This window comes from Prorops nasuta, unplaced genomic scaffold, assembly GCF_024137725.1.
Source record: "Prorops nasuta isolate Cenicafe-Biocafe unplaced genomic scaffold, Cenicafe_Pnas_1.2 PNAS00003, whole genome shotgun sequence".
NCBI classification, from domain to species: Eukaryota; Metazoa; Arthropoda; class Insecta; order Hymenoptera; family Bethylidae; genus Prorops; species Prorops nasuta.
In genome coordinates this window covers 5,591,664-5,619,594 of record NW_027116800.1, presented here as the reverse complement: position 1 = coordinate 5,619,594, position 27,931 = coordinate 5,591,664, and the positions used below count along the sequence as shown (strand labels likewise).

At 32.5% G+C, this 27,931-nt stretch overlaps 6 protein-coding genes and 1 long non-coding RNA gene across 11 annotated transcripts; 2 read left to right on the top strand and 5 right to left on the bottom strand.

Moving 5' to 3' along the window:
* Positions 1–85: 85 nt before the first annotated feature.
* Positions 86–9,157, bottom strand: Vha44 (V-type proton ATPase subunit Vha44). Its single transcript, XM_066747542.1, has 9 exons — positions 8,992–9,157; positions 7,832–8,154; positions 4,322–5,359; positions 1,995–2,181; positions 1,791–1,889; positions 1,496–1,704; positions 1,256–1,400; positions 1,023–1,164; positions 86–933 (listed from the first exon to the last, which is right to left on the bottom strand). The coding sequence occupies exons 2-9, from the start codon at positions 8,115–8,117 to the stop codon at positions 838–840; spliced, it is 2,202 nt and encodes a 733-aa protein (XP_066603639.1). The 5' UTR covers positions 8,118–8,154; positions 8,992–9,157; the 3' UTR covers positions 86–837.
* A 200-nt stretch (positions 9,158–9,357) lies between these two features.
* Positions 9,358–13,472, top strand: pasha (partner of drosha). Of its 3 annotated transcripts, none has more exons than XM_066747545.1 (7): positions 9,358–9,569; positions 10,752–11,234; positions 11,315–11,398; positions 11,467–11,851; positions 11,930–12,204; positions 12,277–12,713; positions 12,792–13,472. In XM_066747545.1, exons 2-7 carry the CDS (start codon positions 10,775–10,777, stop codon positions 13,122–13,124), a joined length of 1,974 nt encoding a protein of 657 aa, XP_066603642.1. In that variant the 5' UTR covers positions 9,358–9,569; positions 10,752–10,774; the 3' UTR covers positions 13,125–13,472. The 3 variants fall into 3 exon arrangements, with proteins under 3 accessions (XP_066603642.1, XP_066603641.1, XP_066603640.1); XM_066747544.1 differs by having other exon boundaries at positions 9,358–9,744; XM_066747543.1 differs by having other exon boundaries at positions 9,358–9,744; positions 10,749–11,234.
* A 151-nt stretch (positions 13,473–13,623) lies between these two features.
* Positions 13,624–16,880, bottom strand: Rilpl (Rab interacting lysosomal protein like). The gene is made up of 8 exons (XM_066747568.1): positions 16,743–16,880; positions 16,300–16,449; positions 15,832–16,183; positions 15,629–15,773; positions 15,418–15,545; positions 14,979–15,349; positions 14,792–14,890; positions 13,624–14,726 (listed from the first exon to the last, which is right to left on the bottom strand). Exons 3-8 carry the CDS (start codon positions 16,141–16,143, stop codon positions 14,606–14,608), a joined length of 1,176 nt encoding a protein of 391 aa, XP_066603665.1. The 5' UTR covers positions 16,144–16,183; positions 16,300–16,449; positions 16,743–16,880; the 3' UTR covers positions 13,624–14,605.
* Positions 16,881–16,890: 10 nt separating this feature from the next.
* On the top strand, positions 16,891–18,603 carry LOC136786082 (uncharacterized). The gene is made up of 8 exons (XM_066747581.1): positions 16,891–17,020; positions 17,093–17,361; positions 17,594–17,645; positions 17,719–17,765; positions 17,846–17,879; positions 17,998–18,104; positions 18,164–18,267; positions 18,338–18,603. Exons 2-8 carry the CDS (start codon positions 17,306–17,308, stop codon positions 18,601–18,603), a joined length of 666 nt encoding a protein of 221 aa, XP_066603678.1. The 5' UTR covers positions 16,891–17,020; positions 17,093–17,305.
* A 2,126-nt stretch (positions 18,604–20,729) lies between these two features.
* LOC136786078 (ubiquitin-conjugating enzyme E2 J1-like) lies at positions 20,730–22,600 on the bottom strand. Its single transcript, XM_066747575.1, has 5 exons — positions 22,120–22,600; positions 21,534–21,739; positions 21,263–21,453; positions 21,071–21,188; positions 20,730–20,979 (listed from the first exon to the last, which is right to left on the bottom strand). Exons 1-5 carry the CDS (start codon positions 22,154–22,156, stop codon positions 20,734–20,736), a joined length of 798 nt encoding a protein of 265 aa, XP_066603672.1. The 5' UTR covers positions 22,157–22,600; the 3' UTR covers positions 20,730–20,733.
* A 150-nt stretch (positions 22,601–22,750) lies between these two features.
* LOC136786087 (uncharacterized) lies at positions 22,751–24,095 on the bottom strand. Of its 3 annotated transcripts, none has more exons than XM_066747588.1 (2): positions 23,844–24,095; positions 22,751–23,770 (listed from the first exon to the last, which is right to left on the bottom strand). In XM_066747588.1, the coding sequence occupies exon 2, from the start codon at positions 23,696–23,698 to the stop codon at positions 23,219–23,221; it is 480 nt and encodes a 159-aa protein (XP_066603685.1). In that variant the 5' UTR covers positions 23,699–23,770; positions 23,844–24,095; the 3' UTR covers positions 22,751–23,218. The 3 variants fall into 3 exon arrangements, with proteins under 3 accessions (XP_066603685.1, XP_066603686.1, XP_066603687.1); XM_066747589.1 differs by having other exon boundaries at positions 22,751–23,746; XM_066747590.1 differs by having other exon boundaries at positions 23,879–24,095.
* Positions 24,096–24,625: 530 nt separating this feature from the next.
* Positions 24,626–27,526, bottom strand: LOC136786095 (uncharacterized). Its single transcript, XR_010824750.1, has 3 exons — positions 27,349–27,526; positions 26,723–26,832; positions 24,626–26,536 (listed from the first exon to the last, which is right to left on the bottom strand). It is a non-coding gene; the product is annotated as an uncharacterized lncRNA (long non-coding RNA).
* Between the last annotated feature and the right edge of the window lie 405 nt (positions 27,527–27,931).

Here is a 27,931-nt window from a genome sequence, read left to right as displayed (position 1 = left end):
TATCATAATTCTCTTCTTTTTTTTTCTTTAATATTTTCACAGCTCTTTCTGCTCTCATAACAGTTCTCTCTTAACAGGGCAGAAATAAATCAAGATCAACCTTTATTATTATTATAATATACAGTTTAGGCTAATTTTTACAGAGCATTATACTATATTTTCTCGGCGTCTTTAATTTGCTTAGTGTTTAAGACTTGTATATTGACGTGAATATCTTTCTTTATTTTCACTTGCGTATGTACTTCCGGCCGATTTATGGAAACTGAATTTTACTTCTATCCTTTCTCAAATACTCGTTCCATAATATTCGAATCACATATGATACAAATTTATAGAATAATTCAACGTACAGGAACGTTAATACTCTCATCGTGATCGAGGAATTTCCATCGATACGGGATAAGCAACAATCATTCGATGATTGTTTACATGAACGAATGCACATTTGCGTTTTGTACGAATTTTTCACAAACTGACTGTCTGACACTAAACACACTCTCACGCACGCACGCACGCACGCACGCACGCACACACACACACACACGCGCCATAAATTTCCCCCTTTTCTGTGTACATTGTTATTCGCTAGAAAAATAGAATTCGTGCGGGCAATTTGGGTGGGTGGAGGAAGGAGGGGGCATAAGACTTTTAAAAGTAATAGAAACAGGTCGTTAAAGGTTTTCTTAATGAAATATACAGATCGGGCAAATCAGAGACAAAACACGGGGTAACGGCTACTACGCACCTGCCTGTTAGACATCCAAGACGCTAGAGGATTGCTATCTAGAAGGACAAAGAAGCTGACGAATGCAGGAAGAAATTCGAATCTGTCGTGATTTAAACTTTGTTATCGATCATGTCTACGTTGATCTTGTAGTAGACATAAGGATAGTAGTCACTTTGGCCAAAACCCAGTCCAGGAATATCAACGCTCTGTTAAAATGATAAAAAGGGTAGTGAGCGTCCAGTAGTTACCAGTAGATACAATAATCATCACTATGGTGTAGATAGGCATAACTTACATCTTGATTGCCTGACTGACCACCGGGTGCCGTAGAAGAATCAAGATGTGCGTAAAGTTGATTTAATACATCACGTAATCGTCTTGCACACTTTTTATGTGGATGCAATAAAATTGCTTGGAAATTAACTGGTAAACCATACCTGGAGTCCAAAATTGAAGCAGAATATGATCTCAGATTGTGCGGATATTTTTACGTAAAAGTAATGCATATATATAAGAGGAAATTTTTACCTGAGGACTGATTCGACGAAGATTCGGAGTGCTTTAACATGAATCCAAGCACAGAAGCATTCGCTAAAGTTTACCTTCAGCCAACGGACAAGCGGACCAAACTGTTTCTTTTTGTCGGTCACCAATTTGGTGATCTCGTTCTTTCCTGAATTTATTAATCACAGCAAATCAATAAATGTCACTTGTCATTTATCCTAGGGGTTGAAAAGATCGGCTCTCGTCATCGAGTAGATTACTTACCTGCGGCTAACTCTTCTTCGTTGTAGATAAAATCGCGAACGATAAACTTCTTTTCACGCGCGTGCAGCTTGAATTCTTCAATAACCTTTTTGAATAAAGTAACTGTAAATAATCCATATTCAGGATCCTGAGTAATCAACTGAGAACTGCGAGGTACGATCATATCCGTCAGCTTCTCGTACACGCTAAACCAATCGTTGAAGCTTGTTCTGAAATTACAAACTGGTCACTATGACGCTTTAATAAAACACCGATATGCGGAAGATAGGCATTATATGTTGAAATGATTACTCACTTCGGAACAATTACAAGCAGTGTGGACAAGTATTCGCTGTCCAAAATAAAGTGCTCCTTTTTAACCAAGTCTGCCAGATTTCTCGTTAGAAGACTTCCCCTGTGTGAACAAAGCATTTCCCATGTTAATATAAATATATTTATTTGCAAGGAGAAATAAAGCAAGCTTATACTTACTAATTATTAAAAATTTTATAAAACTCACGTTTGCTTCTTTTCCAAATTCTGCAAACTGCCTTTCAAGTTGTTGTAGGTGGTAGACTTCGTCTTGAGATCGGCATCGATCTGGCCAACTTGTTTACTGATAATATCAGCTATATTTCTCAATGATTGCTTGATTGGATATTTCGCCATGTCCCATTGAAATCGTGTTATGTACGATGGCAAGTCACCTAACAAAGATTCATATATTAATAACAATTAAAGAGTTTTGCTATTAAACGAAAAACTTTAACAGAGCCTCAAAATAATTAGATGCATGCGGCTAACATATATTATTCATAATAAACTTAAATAATAATAATTAAGGAAAACAAGTACATATAATACCTTTCTCTTTCATGCTATTTCTCTATTGTTTTTCTAGCTCTTTTTCAACTATGAACCGTACCCTTTTACCAACCCTTCATGATTGTACACTTAAGCAATATTCTATTTCTACGTACATTCAGGATTATCCTCTTTGAATACACACGAAGTCTCGATTTGTTTTTACCGAACAGTTTGCAAAATGAATTTTTACGTTTGTTCAGAGAAGGTATCAATGCCAACAAAGACTACACGATCGAAAGCTTATGCAAAAAAACTGACACGCGTGCAACTGGACTAATTTCTTAGTTCGAGATAAATTTGTGGACTAGGGAAAAAGTTATTTTTTACACGCCAAGAAATTGGCTGAATGATGACGATATTTAAAGGAGACAAAGTATGAGGGAACCTACTGTTTATAATGATTGAAGGCATCAACGAAGCCAAGTTGAAATGATGTATACATGCAGAAGTGCATAAAGAAAAGGTGTATAATACGTTTTTAAATGTAGACGGAAACGTTTTCTTTCGTTTTGGTATACACACAATGGTTTTAACGTGTACCGTGCAAATATCTTTGATGCATGTAAGTTCTATCGACCATGCTAGCTGCTGATGCTTACACGTGACAATGTTTTGTATAAATTCGTGAACGTATCGTTTGTTTGTTAATATTGTTATTGTGCCTTACTATGTAACGTAATTTATAAAATTACTGTTTCTTATATTATGTATAAATATGTATATATATAGCATACTATATCGTAACCTTCCTTTTTGGTATTGCTTTATTTAAATTAGGATAAATCAAGAAACAATATATATGTCATATCGGAAGCAGAATCGAGGCTGTAATGTGGAAATAACGCGTTTCTTTTTGTGACGAGTAGTCTGATGTCATAGTGCATACACAAATATACGAGTGCTCCAAGCCAATAAGTGTTCATCATTGGGCCTTTTTTATTATTATTGAAAAATGCAAAATTTTCGATTACTTAGTAAGCCAGTATAAAAATAATTTTTTCGTAGAGTAAGCTAATTTCTAGTGATTCAAAAAATGTGAAAAAGATAATTTTAAAATTTGAAGCTTATCTCTTTGGAGATTGACTGAGCAGAGAGGACGCAAGAAATAGAGAGCTCTTTCCGCAGAAAGAGGGTCGACCATTCGTAAAAAACAAACAAACACTGTTATTGCTTTAACTGAAAAGTTCTAGGTATTTTTAATTCGTTCGTATTTATATACTTTTCCCATTGTAATTCGTTTATTTTGTGCACGTCGAACTGCAACGGAATGTTCCTATAGGAAAGAAAACATAAACAAGCTTGGTAAGCCAAAACTAGCTGATTAGCTCTGCATGAAAAAACTGTACTTTTCACTCAAGAGGCACAGTAAAAGGAGTCTCGCACAGAATTTGCAAGATTAATTACTGTTATCTCAAGCTGTATATTGATTTAATAATAACTGATCAAATGTGCGGCTATAATGAACGATCTCCCTTTTTGCTCATTTTGCTCTTGTGTTTGATCAACATTCGGCAAAGATTGAATTAACGCGTGCACACTCGAGTTTATAAAAAGTAGACATGTAGGTGTGAACAATGAGGAGCAGCAAAAGCTTTCTACTCGGGTTTGTCTTTTGTCCTTTCCATTAATCTCAGTGTGCCGAGCGAGACGCGCACGGTCGTGTAGAAAGCTTTCATTACTTGTACGTCTGGACGCACACACAAAAACGATGAACGATTACCACTAGTGAATGAACGAGGAATGGCGAGTGAAGTATGGATGATTGAGCGGATTGAGTGGAGCAGAGAAAGAAGGGGAAGATAGATAGCTTTACAGAGTTTTAAGCAATGATAAACAGAATATAAGAGAGCGGTACTACGCGAGTCCAGGGTGCAAGGGAAGAATGCTTCATTGGATAAAACGTGAGCTGCCATGTACGCGATTGAACCGAATGTGAACAACTGAGGTTATAGGTTTGTCGATGGTACACGGGAAGGATACCTGGATTGGGCAATGCGCCATTGTCTTGATCAATCTCTTCGTCCGGATCATCGTCATCGACATCGGTAATATCATCATCATCACCATCATCGAAATTATGATTATCCCACTCCTTCCTCCTCACACCCTCTTCATCCTTAAACGAACAACTTTTCTCCCCTCCCATCGATCTGCATTTCGAAGCAGCTTTGCACTCCCTCCTCTGGCAAGTCTTGATGGAGTGCTTATTCTTTAAAGTAGCACTTGCGACAGCCGCCACCAAGCGATGACAACGTCCAATCCCAATATGCGATTCTCTGCACTCTCTGCCATTACTCGACGAAACGGTTGGGTTATGCCCGCTCTGCGACGCGTCGCCAGCGTCGCTCGGCGCGCTACTGCCAAACGGTGTTGACAAACTCGACGACACACACCAATTGACATGATAGCAGGAATGAGCGGAGTCATTGGAATCTCGAGTTTGCTCGCCGTGGGTCGACCACTGTTTCTGTCGTTTTTGAGTGGACGACGATGGGCATGAGAACGAGGCTGAGTGAAACGATGACGGTAACAGTTGCTTGGATGGCGAGGACGAGGCAGAAGAAGCGGCGGCAACGGAGGAGGAAGAAGAAGAAGACGATGCCGACGAGGGAAACAAAGACAACGTTGGAGAACGAGATGGAGACGAGGATGTCGACGACAGCGCTGATGAGGAAGAAGAGGATGACTGCTTCGCGCCATCGGGCGAGTTCTTTCGAACTTTTTCATGATAATGATGGTAGTGATGACGCTGATGCCTGTGTTTTTGATGATGATTGTGGCAATAATGTTGACGGCTTTGGCAATGATGAAAGTGGCATTTATGATTTTTCTGGCGGCTGTAGTGGTGGTGCTGACCTAAAGAAGCGGCTGGCTCTGCATCGGATTTCTTTTCCAACTTCCTCTGCAGGTGCTCACGGTGCTCCCTCGAGTTCTTGTACGACGGAGTAACTGGTGTGTTTGGTGGGGTGTCCGAACCACCGTCGGGACTCGAACCCTCGCCGTCCACCGATGTCTGACCTATCCATTACAGCCCAGTCCCAATCTCCTCTCGCGACACTTTCTTACGACTCGCATCAACTATTATTGCTTCCTACGCAAACGCCTAACGACAATGCTGACGAAACGAAACGCTGAATAAACTCAAGATGACAACTAGAGTACTTAACGTATATTTTCACTATTTTTATCGGCTTTTCTTCCTTAACCCCCCCCCCCCTTCCCCTCTCCACTCTCTCTTTACTCCCTCTTCATCCTTCAGCGAATAGCATTCATCTTGAAGAATTAATAGTTTTATTAATTAGAAATATATCAAGAAACACGAATCGTTGGATTGTCATTCGTCATTATCCACAATTGTTGCTTGTGCATCATCGTTAAAACCGTTAAATACTCCAATATTTAATAAGCAACGAATAATGAAAAGAATGTAGATGAATAGAAATTAATGTTGAACAGAAATTGAAGCTCGGTGGAACAGAGAGAGAGAGAGGATAAAAACGTGTTATCTCAGGCATTTGGGTAAATTCATAATTCACTGTGTAATTTTTTTGAATAATAATTGAACGGAGGAAAGCAAAAGAAATGAGATCTTTCAGGATGGGCCAAATTATATAATTGCACGAATGACCACAGTAACCCGAGTCACTCCTTGCGTCCTCCGATACGGATCTTTTTTTTCTCTCAGTTTTATATGATTATCTTTCGTTAATAGTGCATTCGTAGGGCCTCTCTTGGGCTCCTCGTAGATACCTCTTTGAAATTTTAAACATTCACAAAAATATGGAATAATCAGATTTTTGTTGGTGCACGTATAAAAGCAATTATTGTTAATAAAACGTTTAGGATAAAGGGGAACAGGGTTAATGTGGTCGAAAAAATCAAAGGCAAACCAGGCACGTTAATAATAGGAGTTGGATGCTTGAGAATCGAAAGAGGGGATAGAAAATGTGAAGAAACAATGAAACAAAGCAAATAAAGTAAAAGAATCCAAATAAAACAACTGAAATGAACAAGTTGCCGAATTAAGATGTTAATATAATAAGCGTTCTGCAGTTACTTATTCCACGATAAAGCTTTACAACATGGTATGTACCATAACTGCTTCTGTCCTCCTTGCTGCTAAATCGCTTATGTTTTAACTCAAGGAAGGATGAAAAATGAAACCATTCGAATGAATCTCTACATCAGGTAATAGTACGCACCATAGTTGTAATTTATAATTCCTGTTGTAATTAACAAAATTGCACACAAGCATTTTATAATTCTAGGATTATTAAGAATGAAACGTTCTCCTTCGGAAATATTAGAGTCTCGTTTATAGTTTTCTATAGGCTTTTTTCTCACTATCGTTAATCTGCAGGAAAACTCTCTTCTGGTTTGAAGAGGATCTTTTGCAGCTTTTAAAAACCAAACCAACGCCTATCGAAGGTTACTATTTGTACTTATAGTACGCTTGTGCTTTATAGTATATATAAAAAAATAGTGTGCATGTTCCGTGTTATATGCATTGGATTTGTCTAGGCATTCCTGAGCTAATATTATTCTTAAGGAGGTTCCAGCATTGTAGTATTTGCGATTAAAATTAAGTAAAAAACGTAAGTTTTTGAATAAATGAAATTAAAACGCATTTGCAGTTTCCATTCATTTGATCCTTTGGATCGTGAACAAATTGTACAAATTGTAATTAAAAACTTTGAAGGTTTGTAACTCGGTTGGCTGTATAGTTAAGGTATTTGCAGAAGAATCAAAATATTGTGAATAAATATAAATCAGAGCAAACTTACAAAATTTCAATTATTCAACTTGCTGGTTCATGAATAAAAAAATTATTAAAATACTGAAAAGACATAGGTGTAATGGAAGAATATTTTGATTAATTTATTATTTAGATCATAACGATAACGAGTTTTCAAGAATTTTTTTTAAAGTAACCATATCTTCATGAGTCACAAAAAAATAGCTTTATTCACTTTCAATCCTTGAAATTTTAACTGTTACCAATAATATTTCGTTATGTGCAATAAAAAATAACAAACGTTTATTATTACTGAATAAAACAATCGAAGACTTTGTCTGTACTTGTTCCCCCCCCCCCCTCCTACCCTCATCAACGTAGTGCTAGAACCTCCTTAAATTGGAACATCGAACACAAATGATCAATCGATATATTTTCACAAGGGTTTAAAAATTCCATTCCTAATGCGCGAATCTAATGATAATGCAAAACGTCTCCTTTCAGCTTTACTATTCCACTCTTTTACGTTTGCTCCAATATCACAAGATATCGTTTACGGGACATTCGTAATTTCATTTACTGCACAGAAATGTGACAGTCCCGTTAACGGGGTTTGGTGATGCTGAAACAAAACTTTTCTAAACCCTTGTATCATTGTGTAGTTTGCATCCCAATAAAATGACGACGAGTAGCTACCGATCTAGGAAAAATCCTATCTTCGAAAAGGAACAAAAAACAATCTAACTTATACTCACTATTATTGGCCAATAGGTTCTCATGAAGCTTATCCCTTTGGTCTTCCAAGACCTCTCCCAAGTAGGTCGCCACTTTACGCGTAACTTGCTCGACGAATGCATCTAATTTTCCAAGATCGTCTGACAAGCCTACCAGTTGATCAAGGGTTCCAACTTTTAAATCTGGTATGTGGAATTTGTAATTGACGGATAAAGAGTTCTGCTTCGACGTTAAATTGTTTAAAGTTTCATATGTCTGTTGACAAGTTTTATCCGCTGGTGCTGATATTAACCAATACTCGGTCATCTTGGCAATTGGTTGTAGTCTTTAGTTTCCTGCAGACCTGTACAATAGTAATTATTTAAAGTAACATTTTAAAATACACCTGAACGAGGAATTAATTTAGGGGAGCTTTTGTGTTGGAGCCGAGATAAACAATAAAAGCGGTGATGAGGGTGAAATAAAAAAAAGTATAATGTTGTTCTATATATCTATAGATATATCTCTCATCACTTTACTCCAACGTAAAAGTAATGTAAAGTAAGAGACTGGTGTACGAATAATTATATTATACCTAAATGAGTATGGGTCAGCTTTTCCATTTGGCAAGATTTCAATTGATAAAAGATCAATGAAGGAAGGGGGTGTGGCTCATTGCGCGATGCCATCTCTGGCAAGCAACGTTACGTAATTAGGCGCGCTTTCCACGTGACATACAATTAATACTGAAATGGCGCGCGCAAATCTTACGTCGATCGATATAGGAAAATAAGTAAAATAGGGAGAAACGTCAGTGAAATGAAGCAGTGGCCTTGGAATTTACAGGGTTAATAAGAAAACTGGTAGACTCTGATTATTCTTTTCCTCACTGATAAATGGCGTCCTGTAAGCAACCATTCTGTGGTAAAATCAATAATTCGATGCTCACCATGTCAAACAGTTCAAGAAACACGAAGACAACTTTTTTTAATCGATCACGTTCAATATCCCTGTAATATGGTTTCTCTTTAAAATACTTGAGAGTACAAGAGATACAAGCTTTGACACATTAGTCGAATAGCCGGAACAAAATATACGGTTGGCAACGTCACTTGCAACAGTAATTGGGAACTTTGACTCGATAACACTACTAAAGATATTGTTGAATCATGTATGGAATGGCTTTAATTCAAGAACTTACGAAATAATTTTTTGATCCTGTTGGGCTGTCGCCTATGAAAGGTCAATGATTTTTACGAGAAATTCAAATATGACTCGCCTCCCTGCTAGTCGTCGAAATCATCGGACACCATCCCTGATTTCTGACCTCACGTGATAGCGTGTGATAGCGACTATTAGCGATTGGCGACTGGTGGCGGCGACGCGACGCGACCGTGGCGATCGTCGCGACCAGTTTCGTGACTGTTCATTCGAGACTAGCACTTGCTAGCATTTGGAGCCATTGGATTTAGAGGCAAAGACCAGAAACATTTGTCCGAGCTTTTTTTCGATAAGAGAATACCTCTCTATACATTTTATTCTTATGCCTGGAAACGACTTTTATGACGTCAAACTCTATAGTTTCACTCTGCTTTACCTGCACCTTAACGTTTTACTACGGAAGTAGTAAGTACAACGGATTACAACGGATTCAGGTCTCGGGATTGGCAGTATTGGCACGGCAAGAAAGAAGAGAGCGCTCGTTGGCCTCGTTGCCCCACAGCCCACTACCAACCTTAGGGCGAGGGCTGCACTGTTTAGGGTTGATTAAATTGAGATGTTTGTGAATTTTTGTGGGGCATGTGCTTTATTATCTTTATTCTTGTAAATTATTAACAATTTGCAGACTTGCAATAATTATGTAGCAATTTTTTTAGCCAATATTTTACTATATATTAATACAAAACGTAGTAAACAATTAAGCTATGTTGTGCTTATAGTGACTTATTAAAAGGTAAAATTTTATTGTTGCCATATTTTCCATGAAAATTGAATCGCAACTGTTTTGTTATGTTAATTCAAATTTTCTAAAATTGATTAAACGAACATTATCATGCAGTAGTGTCTGAATACTTAATTTAATAAAATTGAATATGATTCATAATGAATATTGAATGCATCCATATAATAAGTTTTACTGCTTTGTAGAAGGGAAAATTGCATTACTTATCTTTTGGAGCTCCATTTATCATCTGTCTTATGGATTACATGTCAATTATTGCATTCTTTATTTAAAATGTACCATGTTTAATAACAATTTAAAAGTCTAAAATATATATAAATAAAATCAATTTTGTTAAAATGCTTAATTTGTAATTACTTATATCACATACTACAAATTTTTGATAATATTTAGTCATATTTGTGATTACATAAATGCATATTCTACTATTCATCCTCAATTTATATCTTTATATTATATCATTATATAGATTTAATTATTAAGAAACTTCAGAGATTAGCTGCATCAGTTAAAGAAATACAACATTCCATAACATGCCAGCAAATTTTTCCATCTAGTAACAGGGTACAATTGGTTAATGTTGTCCTTGTCTAGTAATGGGATTAATGAGCTGAGCTTATGAAGTTACATCTGAAGCAAGTAGATTTTAATGATCATTAATTGCAACAGTTTATTTTCAATGAATGTGATAGGCTACAGACTGCTAACACTAATGCAAATGTCCAATTTTCGTTACCGTTTGAAAATGGTTCCAAATCGATTGGACTTTGGCCTCATTGGTGAAAGTGGTGTGGCCATACAACGCTTCTAATACTGACTAAACTATATTTTACAAATGGATTTTATTTTACTGATAAAATATTGTTTAACTTTAAATTGTACTCAAAGCTTGCTTATCTAAATATCCCTACTAAAGTGTTAATAAATTAGCCAAGTCAATAATCAGTATATGCTATGTAATATTATATTCTTTTGATATCTTTTATACTTTATAGTAGCCTAACAGATAAATCTATACATCATGGAAACTGAAGAGGAACTGAATGTAACGGAAGTATTGGAGTCTACGCCAAGTTCAGAAAATGACAAAGCTGATTCTACTAACGTCTCAAGTAAATTTTTATCTTGTCCTTATCAAGATTCACCATGCTCCATAAAATTGCTCTCTGTAATGGACAGAGAATGTATGGAGGTAGATAATAATAGTAATGGTGATATCAATGAGCATTGGAATAATTCTATAATCGAAGAGTTTTCTGAAGAAACATTTAGCACCAGTTTAAGTAATTTAAGCCAAAATCAAAAATCAACAGATATGATAATGGAAAATATTTCAACAACTGATGATTTAAGACAATTTGATGTATTGGATGATTTAGACACAAACCAGGATAATAATTGTTCTGATATTGATAGTGAGACTGATGAAAGTACAGATTCTGATGTTCCAGATGAAGAAATAGAAGCTATGCTTGAAGAAGGTAAATAAATATATTGATTGAAACTTAAAAGTTAATTCTGAAGATTTGCATTGTGCAATATGCTTTCTATCATTTGGTAGGATTGCCCGAAGAGTTTAAAAGTCGGAAAAAAGACAAGAAAGATACTATGCCTTATGAAGAAAAAGAGAAACTTGTGTTAGATGGTAATTATCTATTATTTCTATCACTTCATCTTTTTGGAAAAATTTTGAATATGTCAAAATTTTTTTAGAAATTGGTCACAATCACTTTGATGTATTGCCTGAAGGATGGGTGCAAGTAACTCATAACAGTGGAATGCCTTTATATTTGCATAAACAAAGTAGGGTATGTACTCTTGCTAAGCCATATTTTCTTGGGCCAGGAAGTGTAAGGAAACATGAAGTACCTGTTAGTGCCATACCTTGTCTTCAATACAAGCGAGCATTGCTGGACGAAGAGAAAGAAAAAGAAGAGGAAAAGAACAAAGAGCCTGCCGCAGAAACTTTAAGCCTCCCTAGTGCAAAGATTGAAACAATTCAAGAAAACAGGGCAGCCCATTCTTTGGACAGCGAGCAGCTTAGAAGCTACTGCCAATCTGTTTTTAGATTTAAAGCTATAAAAGTAATGAGATTTCAGTAAGTTTCAAATTTCATAATATGTTTAGCAAGTTTTAACATTATTTAACTCAAGATTAATGTTAAAATAAATTTTAGATCGTGGTCAGCCCGTAGAAAATTTACAAAAAATAAGAAACACCGAAAACAACTGGAAAGGCCTACTCTACCCGATGGTACAAAATTAATCACATTTCCTGTTACGACGCCAAGTACTACAGGATCTGGTAATAATTCCGGAGAAGATAATGGAGGACAAAGACCTCCAAAACATTGGATAATGAATCCTTCTGGTAAAAGCTATGTTTGTATATTGCACGAGTATGTACAGCATGCCTTAAAGAAGCAGCCGACCTATAAATTTAAAGAATTAGGTAAGGCTTGGACAAATTTTAAATAGATGGATTAGATATTTGAATTTTATTTTCTCTATGTTGAAATTACAGAGAATGCTGCTACTCCATATTCAGCCGTAGTGTGTATCAACGATATGGAATACGGTAGTGGGTTTGGAAGTAGTAAAAAGCAAGCCAAAGCAAATGCAGCAAGAAAAACTTTAGAAATTTTAATTCCTCAAATGAGAGATAAAATATCCGGGGAAAATAGTAATGACACTACTGGCGGAAATTCTAGTCGCACAATAAAAGCGTATAAAGCAAATACTGATGCTGATATATCATTTTTCGATGAGATCTCAATTACCGATCCGAGAGTTGCTGAATTTTGTGCAAAAACTACCGAACCTTCGCCACATGCTATTCTAATTACTTGTCTACAAAGAAATTTTGGTTTAGGCGACATGCACATTAATTACTCTGTTAATACTTTAAAGCATCAACGCAATGAGTTTACAATGCGCGTTGGAAAACACGAAGCTACAGTGGTAAATATATTAATCGGGAGATAAATGTTTAATGATGAATTGATTGTAACTTTTATCAATGATTATTAAATGTTTTAGATTTGTCGCAATAAAAAAGATGGTAAACAACGTGCAGCTCAAGCAATTTTACAACGTCTGCATCCTCATATAACATCTTGGGGCTCTTTACTAAGGCTTTATGGTTCTCGAAGTGTCAAATCTTTTAAAGAGAAAAAACAATTGGAGCAAGAAATTACATTACTGCAAGGTAAAGCCGCGGTGAATCAGCCAAATCATGCGATTCTAGGTAAGCTCAGGCAAGAAATGCGAAAATTAGCCGAGCAACGTAAAGCTATCCAGCCAATTGGTAAATTTGTGCCGCCAGATTTACCCACTGGATCTGCCGCTAATTTAAACAATGTTGACTTATAAAGCAGTTAATTATTCAATTATAGTTAATATTCTTAGCCGAAAATATATTCTGTGAATATCAAAATAGAGTAATGTATTATAGTTGATCTGCAGGGAGAAAATCAATTAAGAAATCAATGTTAATATTGAACATAGTGAAAGCAAAAATAATTTTTTAATTCTTCATGAATAATCATTGTTTACACACTTTATCAACCTATCGATTTAAGAGGATGGTTAATCTATCGTGTAATAATCAGATTGTTGAGGTTGTTTATAACTGCCAAACTCTCAAATCACAAAGGTACTTTGCTTTTTTTTTCATTTACACTTATTTTTTAGTGCTGAACTGCAAAACTGGTACATTAAGTTACAATAACTTTATGTACTAGCTAACAGGAAACTTAGCAATAGAAAGCACCATAATATAATTGTTAATATCTAATAGGGCAGCTACAAGTGATTTGAGAATGAAAAAAAACGTTAAATCAGAACTACGTGAAATAAAAGAATATTAATACAACGGGTTTAACATAATTTATTTTTTTAAACACATTTCCATGTAAATAGACTTATTTCATCGTGTTTATACTTTCTAATATATATGTATGTATATACATATGATATATGTACGGCATTTTCTTTATTAATGATTCTTTGTAAAAAGAAAAAAACAGATTTTAACTCTTTGAGCAATCAACTGTGAATATTATTGTTACTTTTCAAAGGAAGTAAACATATAATTATTTTGCATTGAGTTCTATGAGACGTTTTGTGTGAGTCAATAAATCGAACTTTTTATTTTTATGATTGACCAAGTTTTGTTTATGCTCTTGTTCAACTACTATCTGCTACTTTTCGATAGTAAATATCTATATATAAAACTAGTAATTGAGGAATGCATTTGTCTATGAATATCAACATATGTAAATTTCAGAATTGTTGATAATTTATATGACAATTGGCTAAATTTTACATACAATGTATAAAATATTTTTAATAATGAACAAAATTTATATTTGGTCTAATCAATAACAAATAAAAATGCTAAAATATCGGCAATTGTCTGTCGATGTATTATAGTTCAAAACAATCAAACATTTTAGCAACCACGATATGTTAAAATTTTTTACTATTTAATCGTTACTTTTTGTACAATACTTAAAATAATTCATCTTTAATGTTTTTATTCAAAGATAATTAATAACGAGTTTTGATTATAACTTTTTGTCATTAAAATTTTTAAATTAATCAAAAATTTTATTTTTCAAACTGAGTTAGCCCATATATTAATGACTTACGAGCTATGATACTTTTTTGGTCGAAATGTTAGTAAATCTTTAGTTTATAAGAGGCATCTAGATTTATTTAGTATTATTAAATATTAGTCATGAAGCTAATACGAATCATACCTTTAAAAAGTAAACGAAGCTTTACTGAGACAAATATTGATCAGTTATTTGTAATTGTTTCAACACGTTTCATAAAATATTTTGATAATATTATACAGACTCATAGGTACTGTTGCCAGACAATGCCATTTTTGAAAGACTTGACAGACTACGTCGAGGACTGCTACCTCCTAGAAAACCACTACTTGATTCGTTGAAAATTTTTCGGAAGCTGTAAATAAAAATTTAACATAAGCCACTGATTACTAGTTATTTTATTATAAGTTAAATGCCTACAATTTACGAATTCCAGACTCGGACTGTTTTTTCCATGGAGCATCATCAGGCTCATAAGGTAAAGGACCTTGTACCGGTGCCTCTTTTTCATCTTCAGGTCTGCGCGCATAAAATTGAGAAAGATTACAATAAACTTAATATTAGTAATATGTTTTGAAAGTGCAAAAAAAAAACTGAGTTTACATACGTTTCTGGTTTCGGCCGATATAGTTCCAATTCATCTTCCAAATCTGAAACTCTAGCTTTCAGCTCGTTTCTTTCGTGAAGAATCTCTTTCAGTTCCGTTGTAGTGAATCTTGGTCTGTCTGGATCATCTAGATCATATATCGCTTTATTCGTCAAATCGGGGGCTCCTTGTAATTTTGATAAATCTTCATTTTCTTTCCGCGCGAGTCCCAGGCGAGCACGCAAGTTAATAAGCTCCCGATTTTGATCTTGCAGCTGAGCAAGAAAATCTGCTCTTTCCTCGACTAAGCCGCGCGCTTGCATTTGCGCTTGACGTTGTTTCCTTTTCAATTCCCTTCCAACTACTGTTAATTTTTCCACTTGAGTTGTAAACTGTAAAGCAAAATCTCTCTTAATTGAAATCTCTATTGAAAATAATGTAACATTAAGGTGTTATTAACGTTTTCAATCTCCAGGTTTTTCTGAGACAATTCTCTGTCTCTTGCTCTAATTTGATCTCTTTGCTTATCAATCATGGATCGTAGATGTTGCAAAACTGTTACATCTATTTCTTGACTAGTCGTAAAGGCTGCAATTAGAACAGTAATAATTTCAAAATTTTCTATAAGCTTTTGAAACAAAATCTTTTATTAATTTTAAAATAAGCATTACTTCTTTTATTAGTGTTGTATTGACTATCACTACGCGATTCCTGCAATGCTTCTGCTAAACGTCTGTTCTCATCTTGAAGTCTTGTCACCATTCCAACAAGCTCTCGAGATTCCTGCCTCCAGTGTTCTTCAATTTGTTCCAATTCCTGAGAAATAAAGATCAACTGTGAACTTCAGGTAAGGCATTATAATTTTCAATAATACCTTTTCAAATCTTTGCCTATCTTCTGCCTTATCTATTTTGTCACTTTCTAATTGAGATATTTTTGACCTTAATTCTTGCACTGTAGTATTTTCTCTTTCGTTCCTAGTTGCAAGATTTTCAAGCAGCTCTAAGGCATTAATTACTTTAGGCATGAGATTGGTCACAGATTCTACTCCAAAATTATCAATGAGTTTTTCACATTCTTTCCCTATTTCTGAAGCAATGTCATAGACATCCACTACAGATACTTCTGACGTGACAGAGTATTCCTCCATTGAAGAGATTGAGTTTTTTCTCTGATTAAGATGCATGAACGTTTTTTTCTTTTTCAAGAACTATGTATATAATAACCTAACAATTACATTAATTATAATATTAGAGATAATATAGTTTAATTAAAAATACAACAATGTATGAAAGCATACCTATTATTTAAAACCTTACGTGAATTAAATCGTTAATCTTACCGTCAAAATAGAACTGTTAAAAATGTTGGAAGCTTTAACAATATTACAGCACAATATACTGTTAATGTTAAGTTTCTTTTTTCTTTGGTTTCTTGAGGGTCAGGCGTATAAACCCCTACTCCGGACTTCGGTCTCCGCTACCGATAGAACCTATAAAAAAGTTAAACAACTATAAAGACACCGTTCAACAAATTCTTCGATAATTATGGTACAGGATAATATAGCATAGCAATTGCAGCTACCAGGAATTATCGTTGAAAAAGTGCTCTGCTCAGATGATTCACCAAATGCAACGAATAAAGAAATTTTACCGACAGCTACCAAAACATTCTTGTAATTTATAGGATGTAAGTGTAGAAGGGTTCAATTTTAAATAAAAATATATTTTCTATTACCATTATTCATTGTTGTTAAGAAGAGATTGTTTTATAATTAACCATTACCTTCTGCGAAAATTAATCGAGAGAAACTCCTTTTTACGTATTTATTTTCACCTTTTACACATACACATGACACACACACACTATTTCACATTTTCACCCTTTCAATTTCCAGCTGTCTCTGCTCAAATCTTAATTCTGCTTATTTCAGACATTTCAGTCTGCAACTTCTACAAGGTTTAAAGGGTTTGAAGTCTAACATCTGACCCCTGACCCCCCTGACTCAGTCAAGTTAACTGATGTCTGAAGAATTATAGGTGTAAAAGTATACAAAATAAAGGGTGAGGCAATCTTTATATTTTGAATTCTGAAAGATTCACATCGGATCCTGATATAAATTTTTCGTTTTACAGATGTAAAGTAAAAATTGGCATGTGTTAAAAGAATATTGCAAATATGCGGAAATGACAGTCTACTAATATGTTTGGAAAGCAAAATAGGCCTGATGGTTTTGACACTTGCAAGCTTCTCGCCAACTGTCATCCACTTGTTAGGTTGAATTAAAAATTGGGTTTTTTATAACCATATCAGTTAGATGACGGCGAGACACCGTAAATTGTCAGGTCATGGGGGCCTGCTTCGGCCGTTGCTTTATGAAATTTACGGATTCAATCTCATACAGGTTAGAATACCAAATCCACTTACGTCCAAACGAGTTAAATGGCATTCATTTATTAAAGACCCAGTAAACCTCCTTTGAATCATAAATGAAATTCTTAATTGTACCTATATACCTACATATAGCACCTTTCATTGAATTTGCAATAAATTTAATAAAAATAACTTGCACTATAAAAGTAAATTTATATAAAGATATTAAACAGAACTATATATATTTATTAAAATTTTAAAAGGCTCTACCAAAGACATACCAACATGTCCTGCCAAGAAGACGAACAAGCTGAGGTAAGTTTTTATGCAAATTTTATTTTTATATTATTTAAGGAAATAAAAGAAAATGAATAAGTATTTTTTCCAGTATTCACATATAGACGACAATAGGACTCAATTTAAAAAATCAAAAACGTAAGAGTTTTTTGAGTATTTGATACAATAATACAATTTTTATGTAATGAGATGTGATGTATTTTGTGCCATCTGGCTAGCCTGTTAGAGTATCTCTCCTTGAAACGACTCAAGGTAATTATAGTTATAAGTTTTAATAAAGAAAGTCAGTATTTTATTATGAAAAAAAGAATATAAAGCTGAAAAATTATATACTTCTTTCTATTTTGAAACAACTTATTAATACTTTAAGGGAAAACACAGGATTCCTGTTAGTTTAGAATTAACAGAAGATAGGGTCTGGTCGAGAGGGTCAAATAAATATTCCAGATTAGATTCTAAAATAAATGATTCAACAAGGTTAGAGCATATTTAATATAAGGCTTTTTCACAATACTTATGTTTAAATATCATTTTAGTTCTGGTTTAGACTCATTTCAAATTTTGGATGCAAGGAGTTTTATCAGACAACAGATTTCTTCAACTCCTGGATCATCTCTAGATCTAGAATGGGAACATGAAGGTAATTGAAATAGTACTAAAAAAGTTTATATTTTAATACTAAAAATAAAATAAAAATATAAAAAATTTAGGAATACCGGTCCCATTCATGGATTATGAAGCATCTGAAAGTATTATCAATTCAGTTACACAAACAACGGTAAATAATAGTCAGCCATCAAGTTTAGCTGCTTCACCATGGTCCAGAATGTCTACTCCAAATAGCTTAGAATGGGATCCTGTAGAAATGGACATAGTGCGTGTTGATGTAGAGACTGAACAATTGCTAAATGAAATAGAAATGTTGACTAATAGGGCATTAAAAGAAACTGGTGAATGGACTAATACTGATAGCTGATAAACTATACAAATAATTGTATTCCTTCATATTTTTCTAACATTCATGTGAAAGTTGGTATAAAAATGATTGTTGCCTATAAAAAATTAACATTTTGAAACTTTTATGTTTACTAGAAATAATTTAAACTTAATATTAAATTAAATATGAATTCTTACATGATTGAGATTGAGGCAAATGCTCAACTATGACTGAAGCTCTAATTTTTATCTTATTTAATATAATTCTAAAAAAATTATTTTAAGAAAATCCATTTATAGAAAAAAAATGTGAAAGGTAAAAAGTAATAATAATGTGATAGTTTTTTTTAAATCATAAATTTAATTAAGGAAAATGTTATTTATTCAAATTATTTAAAAATTAAAATTAAGGGTCAATTTTATGTATAGTATGTATTTTAACAGGCGTTAATCCAACTAAAATATAAGCTTAAATTAAGAATACAGGGTTCCTTTGAACACTTATTTGAGAATATTGTAGTAAAGAAAGTTGCTTTTAGTAACAACATATTCAATAACAAATGTTTCCAATATTTGAGATGCATTTAACAGTTAATACATTGTTTATCTCCAAAATAAATTTCATAGGACAATAACTTTTTTCTTGTAAATTTTATTTATAAACTTGCTTTGGAGCACAATATTGTTTAAAATAATTTTTAATGGTACACACATAGCAAATAATTGATTAAAAAATTTTTAGCTAACACAATAGCATCACACTTAAATCTAGTTTTGGATATCAGATAAGATTGTGTTATTCTAAGCATATCTTAAATATATATATATATATATATAAATACATAAATGCAATTAGCTCAGATAATATAATTATTGTAGCTCAGTACAAAAACAAATAAAAGCAAGGTGCTACTACTGTATATTTTCTGCAATATAAAATTATAATATAATTCAGGATTTACATTGAACATTGAGTTAAAAAAATTCTTTTACGTATATTTCTATATTACTAGTAAAAAAATGGAATATTTTATGAAAGTAAATATTTTTACTGTTAATCCTAATATTATATAAATATAAATAAAAATATGTGTTGAGAGACGTGCAACAAACGGTTTTATCCAATACAAAAATAAACGTTAGTACTATAGTTAATGCTAATTGATGTTGGGCATCAGACATTATTACAATTTGTAGTAGAAATACTTGTACGTATTGATATTAAAACATGACAGAAACCTCAGGATGAATGTAATAGAGCAAAATTAGGATGCCTTAAATGATAGATGAAATAACTGATGATTGTTATTGCACTGCAATATTAATTTATATTATTACACTTTTATAGATGGCTTTTATATATTTTATTGTAAACATGGCAGTGTTGAAACTCAAGTTTATAATTAGCTTATTTTTTGGTGAGTGCAAAGTAAAAGAATATGTATTGTTATTAAATAGAACATATAAAACTAAAAATCATGCTACATGATCTTTCTTTAAGTATAATTATTTTAGGAATAATATTGTATTTTGTTCATAAAGTCAAACTTTATTAGAATTAAGTAATGAATGGTTCTTGGAGAAGCGTGAAATAAAGTTATACTTCAAAAGAAGTCATATCTTTTATTGTGAAATATTTCTTGTTGAGAAATATGCAATTCATAGTTTACAAACATTTCTCCTTACAACCAAAATATATGAAATATCTTTTTCAAGCTGCATCTAAAATTACAATTAGTTACATGTAAGATATTGACTATTAAATGCAAATAGCGTCTGATTTGTCTAATTGAAAGCTTTTATAACATGTACTAGTTTGTTATATTTAAATAATTTATTACTAATATCAGATTGCTATGAACAGGAGAGACTAGTAAATATCGCCAACTCAAGAAAGAGATTTCAAATGAATTAGACAAGTAGTAAAAAAAGCTTTAATTCTTCTTAATTGTAATTATCAACAAAAAAATTGATATGTGTAGAAATATAATTTTAAATGCGTTTAAATTTCCGTATATTAGTAATATATTGTATACTAAATTATTTCAATATATGTATAAATTGATTTTCTGTTACAATTTTAAAAATGCTACTCATAAAATGTGTATAAAATTTACTTTGTTTTAATAACATGTATTTATAATGTTTACTATTTGAACAGTAAGATAACTTAAACAAGAAATAATCGTCTTAAAACAAGTAGGATGATTGCAGAAACCAGGAAAACAATGAGTATGTTCCAAAATAAATCATTCGACGATGACATTATTTCCAATTGCGGATTTAACAATGCTTCAGATTGTTGATGGTCAAAAGTATCATTGTGCAAAGTTTCAATATGACGTTGCCTTAGCTCACTTTCTGAATTTGCTCCGGTGTTAGTACTTGATGATGTATCTGTTGATGTATCATCAGCCTGTGAAATGTTACAGGGATATAAATGATAACTGATGAAAAAATAGATTTTTGCTGGTTTGACTAAATAATTATATTATTCTATTTTGTACCTTTAAAGCTATAGTATCAAGCATACTTTGTTCCTCTTTCGTGATGGGCTTTTTGATAGTATTTTTTGATAATAAGTTTACTATTTTACCACAGGTTTCACATTGCCAATTTTGTGATCTAGAATTTGTGGAGTTTAATTAACGGCTTCATAAGAATTGTGCAAAGTATATCACTAGAAAAATAATTATTACTTCTTTGCTAATTTTTGCCTTTCATCAGTGTTATAATCTAAAGAACCTATTGTTCCATTTCCTGGTGTTGGCATAAAAGCTATTAAAGCTAGTAAGGCTGTTCGAATACTCCAAGAAGGTTGCCATGTTTCAGGGTGATGACCAGAGATGTTTAAACAAATTTTTTTATTAATCTCAAAACGACCATTTGGCTGGAAATATTTACATTACTACTTTAAGTAAATTATTCCAGAAATATTCAAGATATAAGCAAGCATTGCATTTAACTTACTGTCAGTAGAATAATATTTGGAGGTTTCATGGGATACTCTGGCGGTAGCAATATTCTTCCGTGATAAACACCGCCATCAAAATCTGTTGATGGTGGTCCTTGAACCGTAAAGTGCCATTCAAAAAGATTATCTTCTAGTGGATAAGCACAATATTCTTCTGTAGCTTCTTGAAGCTCTTGTGCTTCCCTCATCAATCGCTTGACAGCTACAATATATGAAAATACTTAAAATTAAATCATACACAGCTGTTTAATTCAAATTATTTCTTCGACTTAAGAAATGTATAATCATTAATGTTCCAAATAATATATTAAAGGTTACATAAATCATTTAATTTGTTTTTAAATGATAATGTTATAATTGTACTTTTTGTATAAGAAGTATATTTGGCTGATAGAGTTGCCATAATGTGATTCATTAAACATCTGTCAAAGAACAATAATATAGTTACCAAATGTTACTATAAGGATTTAAAATGTCAAAGAGAGCTTTGATTGCAATCTTGTTGGATTATAAAAGTAGGAAAAGGTACAGAATGAACTTTATTGTACATGATATATAGTTGTTATTAGAATCAGAGCTTACCAGGACTTTTAGCATTATATTTTCCCTCGAAAGACATTTTCTCCGATCTGACGTGTGCCTCACGTAGGTTATTTAATATTGAATTAAGATAAAGTTTTCACTGATAACCAATTGTCAATTTCGTAGAATTTGATGATTAACGTGATCTTGATCACATTTTCAATTAGAAACTCATTAGTTTTTAAAAAATATTAGCCGGAATTGCAATTAAAATTTTGACGTGGCCTAATAATTATTGTATTGCGGGGGTGTACATTAGAGCACTCACTAGAGGCAGATTAGAGTGTCTGTATACTATGTATGTATAACATGGAATAATATGAATGTGTGTGGATCTTACAGAAAAATAATGTGAAATCAGTCACAATAGACTGCGATAGACAGATAACGTTGTGAACTTTCGACGATTCTGCAAACCCAACTGAAGTTGGTGACGGACCAGGCAGACGCGCGTATTTTGAGAAAATGATCAGAAATATCAATCCGGTTGTAAATTTATGTGCAATATAAACTCGTTCTCGTATAAAGCCACAACTTATTATTTTTCTATAATAACTAGAATAAACGATAGACTTAAATTCGAAACCTTTTAAATTATAGTTCTACCCGTTAAATAAAAATTTATATAACACTTCGTTATCTAAACAGATATACAAATTGTTAAGAATAATAAAATAATTTTATTTATAAACTTTAAACACTAGTTTCTGACATATATGTCTAAAATATAGTTATAAGCTATTGCAATTATTAGAAATTATGGTGTATCCTATTTTCTAGTTAAAATTATCCTTGGAAAATCTACATCCTATATAAATTTAACAAATATAATTATCCATACCATTTAAATTAGGCAAACAACTTCATCGATATATTTAGTTACATATTAACCATCATCACTTTCGTTTACTTTATAGGTAAATTAAATGAATAAATTAATTAACTCCACACACATATCCCTTCATTTCGTCGTTGTGCGTTGTACGTTGATGTTGCTAAGTGTAACAGATACCAAGATGCTCGACTCAATGATTCGATTATATCGGATTTTCTTCGTCAAAGAGAGATTAGATGTAGCTTTGATATGTAATCATTTATCCTATTCCTCGGGAGTGCAAACATCTGCATTAAAGCCAAGGTCGACTGTATCCTTGATTTGACACTGGACAGAGAAATCGTTGTCCTGTCCGACAATGGATTGAGCCAGATCTCCCTGCTGCTGATTGCTCTGTTGGCTTTTGCCACAAAAGTTGAAACTACATTTCTTGGTCTTTTGATTATTATTCGATTTCATAAGAAGCACGACAAGTTCTGAAACTTCGTGTACACTGGTCTCCAATATGGATTTTTCTGCTTCTTTAACCTGGACGCATTCCAAAGACTTATTGAGATTTTTTCTTTGATATGGTGATTTTGACGAATTAGCATAAATGGCTGCTGGACCTGAGAAATAATTGTTGGAACGAGATGGTGTAGAAGTCATCATATTTGGGTACCTTGACTTTTCTATTAACGGTGATCTTGGTAATAGTCTGATGCGTGGAGATTTTGCTTCTCGAGGAAGGCTCGTCTGATCCATGTTTGGAGCTATATATCCTTTATAAGATATCAGGTTACTCGATAGACTCTTGTGACATGTAGTAAAAGGAACCTATTATGATTTATATTGAACAGCAGATGAATTTTTAAATTTCTTATTTAAAATCACAGATATCTTGATATACCGTTAATTGAAACGCTGTTATATGTATATTTATACCAATATCAATATCCACTTTCTGCACCTTATTATTCCTGATCGTTCAATATCTAAGTGATTTCTTTTTTTGAACAGTTAACTCAATTAATTTTTACAAACGACATAATAATATATGTAATATTCACTATTCGAATTATTTGTTCTTAAATTTAACAATATCTGTATAATTCTTTAGTTATCACTTACGGGTGTAAGTTTGATCTTTTCTAGTAAACTATCTGGCTGTTAAGTGGGAAGGAGCACAAATCACTGAGTGCAAACAAATTATTTCGGCCGGTGATATTAGTGTAGTGTATAGTAACGGCAAAGTATGTAAATTATCAAGTGTTGTGGTGTGCTTGTATAAGATTAAAAATTTTTAAATCAATACAAATGATTATAATAATAATATCTCTCTTGATATTATTTTATGTAAAAATAATCGAAAAGAAACAAATTTGAAGAATTATATAATAGAAAAAAAAGAACTGAATGACAGACGTAAATTAATTTCATATAGAAAATTACATAATATTTAATTAAAGTATAAATGTATGTTTTTATTTGTACGCATCATACTTTCCCGATATTCATTGTTACACTTGGCAAAATGATTTTTTCCTCGCATGAATTCAAATTAGTTTTCCTCTGCTAAACTAAATAATATACAAGTATATTGGATATCGACAGTTAATTACGGTTTCATGTTTGTTTTCGTGAATGAAGATAAACAACTTTCATTATTTGGAATACATGTATTTGATTATTTTATTATTTTACATTTTACCAAATATTCATTCAACAATTAATTAATTTTTATTTTCTAGTATTTACAAATTACATTTTCAACCATTTTTAATTCTTGAGTTACAAAAGCTAATTACAATCGTTTTCTACTGCCAAATAAATTGAGCTATCTCGAAAATTTTATTGTTGGAGTTTTCATGCCAAGATGATTAAACAAAGCAATTATATACATTCTTTTAAGTATCAATAAATGCTTAAAATTATTATAACTTTGGTCTTATTATTGTATATTTTTTGTAATAAGTCAATTGTTTAAAATAATTGAATGCTATCGAATAATTTATAAAACATACGTTAATTACATAAAACGATGAAATAGATCATTATTAATACTCAAAAAGAGGTAATAATCTTTATTTGTTACTCCATTGAATCAGTCCGCCTGTCGAACTTTTGGTATTTATCGTTCAAAGTTACAGTTTTTAAATAAATATGTAAGTAGAGAGTTGTTATACGGCATATTTAAAATAATAATATTGATAATTGTAAAATGAGAAACCAACATTTTATTAAGTTAACGAAAATTTGAAAATGTCTTCGAATTTTGATTGAAAATTTCAATCAGCGGTTTTGAAATCTCCAAAAAAAAATCCAAAGTTTTATATTCTTCACTTAATTATAAATTTGTCTAAAGATGTGGTAGTTCCCAAAAGTTATGAGAATGATTATGGAATACTTTTTTATCGAAGTTAGGTTCAAACGTATTTGAAAATGTTTTAACTATTCCCTTTGACAGTGTATACAGTCCCATTGAAATAAATTTATTAAAATACAATTTAGAGATATACTATTAGTAATGGAAAAGATATATTTAAGTATATCTTCAAATATAATAAAAAACAGAGGAAAGTATTTTATTTGTTTAAAATATTATTATAATTGTATCTTGAAGAAACAAAATGTGTTCCATTGTTTTTTTATCATATATTGAAAAATATATTTTTCCATGAGAGATTGGCGTCCAGCGTTTCTGCCCTCTTCATAACAGAGTTGGAAATCATCATCGAAGACACCGTTCAGTTCCCTCGTCAGGGCGATTTGTAAACGTTTTCGATGGTTCCCAAGTGGTTTCCTTGCAAGTTATACTTGATGTGAGGATACAAATAGAAACAAAAAGAAGTCGTACCCAGATCTGGCCCCGTCCGACTTCTTTTTGTTCCCTCGTATCAAGACTGCCCTGTAAGGAACTGATTTTGGAACCGTCGAGAACGTTCAAGTCGCTTCGATGAGGGCACTGAACAGTGTCTCCGATGAGGATTTCCAACTCTGTTACGAAGAGTGGCAGAAACGTTGGGCGTGATGTATAGACTCTCAAGGGGACTAATTTGAAAATGTCTAAATGCATTTGAACCTAACTTCGATAAGAAAAAGTTCAGAGTCGTACTCATTTTCTTAGGGACAGACTATATATATGATTCTGAAACCTTATCTTGAATACATTTGTGAAAAATTCGTACATGAAAATCCTCTCGTTCTTTCGAGTTAATAAACTGTCAATTAACAATTCCTTCCTCCATCCGATGCTAATTGCTAATACGAGTATTCTCATTTGTAACAAATATTTTCGCGAATAGATTCAAGAATAAACTGTTTTGTACATTGCGTCAACCGAAGATCATTAAAATTGTTAATTCTTTATGATTGACGATAATTTTCTATAAATTGACTGTTTGGTGAATCGTCCGTAACTTCCATTATTCAGCTTCTATTCCTCCATTGGTCAGTTGAATGTTATACATTTTGTACCACAGGTCTTGTAAGATGGTTTCTGTTCAGAAACACCACCAAAGCTGCATCCACTCCCCAGTGTGCTTCTTTGATGATTAGTTGCTGAACTGCTCTATTACAAGCCTATCATAGCCTTTAGATGATCTGAGTAAGAAATATGTTTATTTAAGTTATTACATGTCCTTTAATGATTTCATAATGAATTGTTTGCTCCACTCATAGTAACGATACTTTTGGCAGACTCTCGCAATAATAACAAAAAAAGTGTAAACACGTTGGAGTATTGTCTACTGATGATTTAAATAATGAACAATCAAAGGAAATTCTTACCAATGCAATTCGATGGAACGATGAATAATAATGAGATTTCAGGAAAATGTGTCTGGTGCCAAATTATGGAAGAGTTACGTTCGAAACATCAGTTACAATTTCTCTTTCTTCTGATGGAAAGTACACGAGGTAATTTAATTAAGATGGCATTGAATTATAAATTATACATCGAAAAGGCTATATTCAATTCGCTCCTTACATTCTTCAGCCAAAAAGGGAATCGAGAGACAATTATAAAATTACTGCAGTTGAGTATGTTAAAATAATGTCATAAAATTATTTATAAATATATATACTATATTTTACAAAGTTTTCTACGATATAATTAAGAAAAACTTTATGGTCAATTTTCACAGACCTTGAAAACTGTATAAGAGCATAGATAAATTATTTAATAAAGAAACAAATATTTACTAATCGTTTGAGATAATTTAGAAATAACTAAATTAGAGGGTAGAATGTAAAATGAATTAATAAATAGATTAACCGGATGGGTAAGAAGAATAATTTATTTTAAAATCGATTACGGTTACAAAATTGTACTCGAAAAAAACTTGGCAAATGTCAAATCTATGTTAAAAATAGAAGAAAAAAAAAACTGGATACAGAAATTATTTTGTACTTACATGAATGAGAACGTGGAAATGTGAAAATTGTATAAAACTGGAACAATGATGTATTCCAGACCACAATACGAGCTTTCCTTCCATCCAATAGTAAACTTATACATGCTGCTATCTTCTTAGTTATAATTCAACTGCGAAGTTGATGTTGGAGCACTGGAGCAGGCAAGTACGTATTCGGGAAAATCGCGCAAGAATATATAAGTATTGCGCGTGTAAAGTCGTATATATGCGCAGGTACGAAATAAATTCAATGATGAAAGCTCGTGGAAATTATAGACTTTATTTTTAGAATATTTTGAATATCATAAAACAACGTAAACATTCACAACAAATGGGAATAGGGTATTATTTATAATAGTAATAATAATAATAATAATATCATTATGTGTTACCATAATAATTGTTATGACTTTATCTCATCCATGATGTATTTATAATTATGTATAATAATTAAGACGCGTCATTTATTCTAATTTAATTACTCATTGTACCTTCGCATTAATGATAATCATAATAATGATGGCGATTGGTTTTATTAATCATTCAACCATGACGAATAATTGTTGTAAAGACAATGAGTATA

Bases quoted from the DNA above. Each gene is read 5' to 3' on its own strand.
- Vha44 (XM_066747542.1), bottom strand. From the start codon at position 8,117: ATGACCGAGTATTGGTTAATATCAGCACCAGCGGATAAAACTTGTCAA. The intron at 1,890-1,994 runs GTGAGTTTTATA...TTGTTCACACAG, and splicing joins AATTTGGAAAAGAAGCAAAC to GGGAAGTCTTCTAACGAGAA. The intron at 1,401-1,495 runs GTAAGTAATCTA...TAATAAATTCAG, and splicing joins CGAAGAAGAGTTAGCCGCAG to GAAAGAACGAGATCACCAAA.
- pasha (XM_066747545.1), top strand. From the start codon at position 10,775: ATGGAAACTGAAGAGGAACTGAATGTAACGGAAGTATTGGAGTCTACG. The intron at 11,399-11,466 runs GTAATTATCTAT...AAATTTTTTTAG, and splicing joins AGAGAAACTTGTGTTAGATG to AAATTGGTCACAATCACTTT. The intron at 11,852-11,929 runs GTAAGTTTCAAA...AATAAATTTTAG, and splicing joins ATAAAAGTAATGAGATTTCA to ATCGTGGTCAGCCCGTAGAA.
- Rilpl (XM_066747568.1), bottom strand. From the start codon at position 16,143: ATGCATCTTAATCAGAGAAAAAACTCAATCTCTTCAATGGAGGAATAC. The intron at 15,350-15,417 runs GTTAATAACACC...TTTGCTTTACAG, and splicing joins AAAACCTGGAGATTGAAAAC to TTTACAACTCAAGTGGAAAA. The intron at 14,727-14,791 runs GTAGGCATTTAA...TTTTATTTACAG, and splicing joins GAGTCTGGAATTCGTAAATT to CTTCCGAAAAATTTTCAACG.
- LOC136786082 (XM_066747581.1), top strand. From the start codon at position 17,306: ATGGGGGCCTGCTTCGGCCGTTGCTTTATGAAATTTACGGATTCAATC. The intron at 17,766-17,845 runs GTAAGAGTTTTT...CCATCTGGCTAG, and splicing joins CAATTTAAAAAATCAAAAAC to CCTGTTAGAGTATCTCTCCT. The intron at 17,880-17,997 runs GTAATTATAGTT...TAATACTTTAAG, and splicing joins TCTCCTTGAAACGACTCAAG to GGAAAACACAGGATTCCTGT.
- LOC136786078 (XM_066747575.1), bottom strand. From the start codon at position 22,156: ATGTCTTTCGAGGGAAAATATAATGCTAAAAGTCCTG. The intron at 21,189-21,262 runs GTAATAATTATT...CACAAATTCTAG, and splicing joins AGGCAAAAATTAGCAAAGAA to ATCACAAAATTGGCAATGTG. The intron at 20,980-21,070 runs GTACAAAATAGA...AACATTTCACAG, and splicing joins TTGATACTATAGCTTTAAAG to GCTGATGATACATCAACAGA.
- LOC136786087 (XM_066747588.1), bottom strand. From the start codon at position 23,698: ATGGATCAGACGAGCCTTCCTCGAGAAGCAAAATCTCCACGCATCAGA.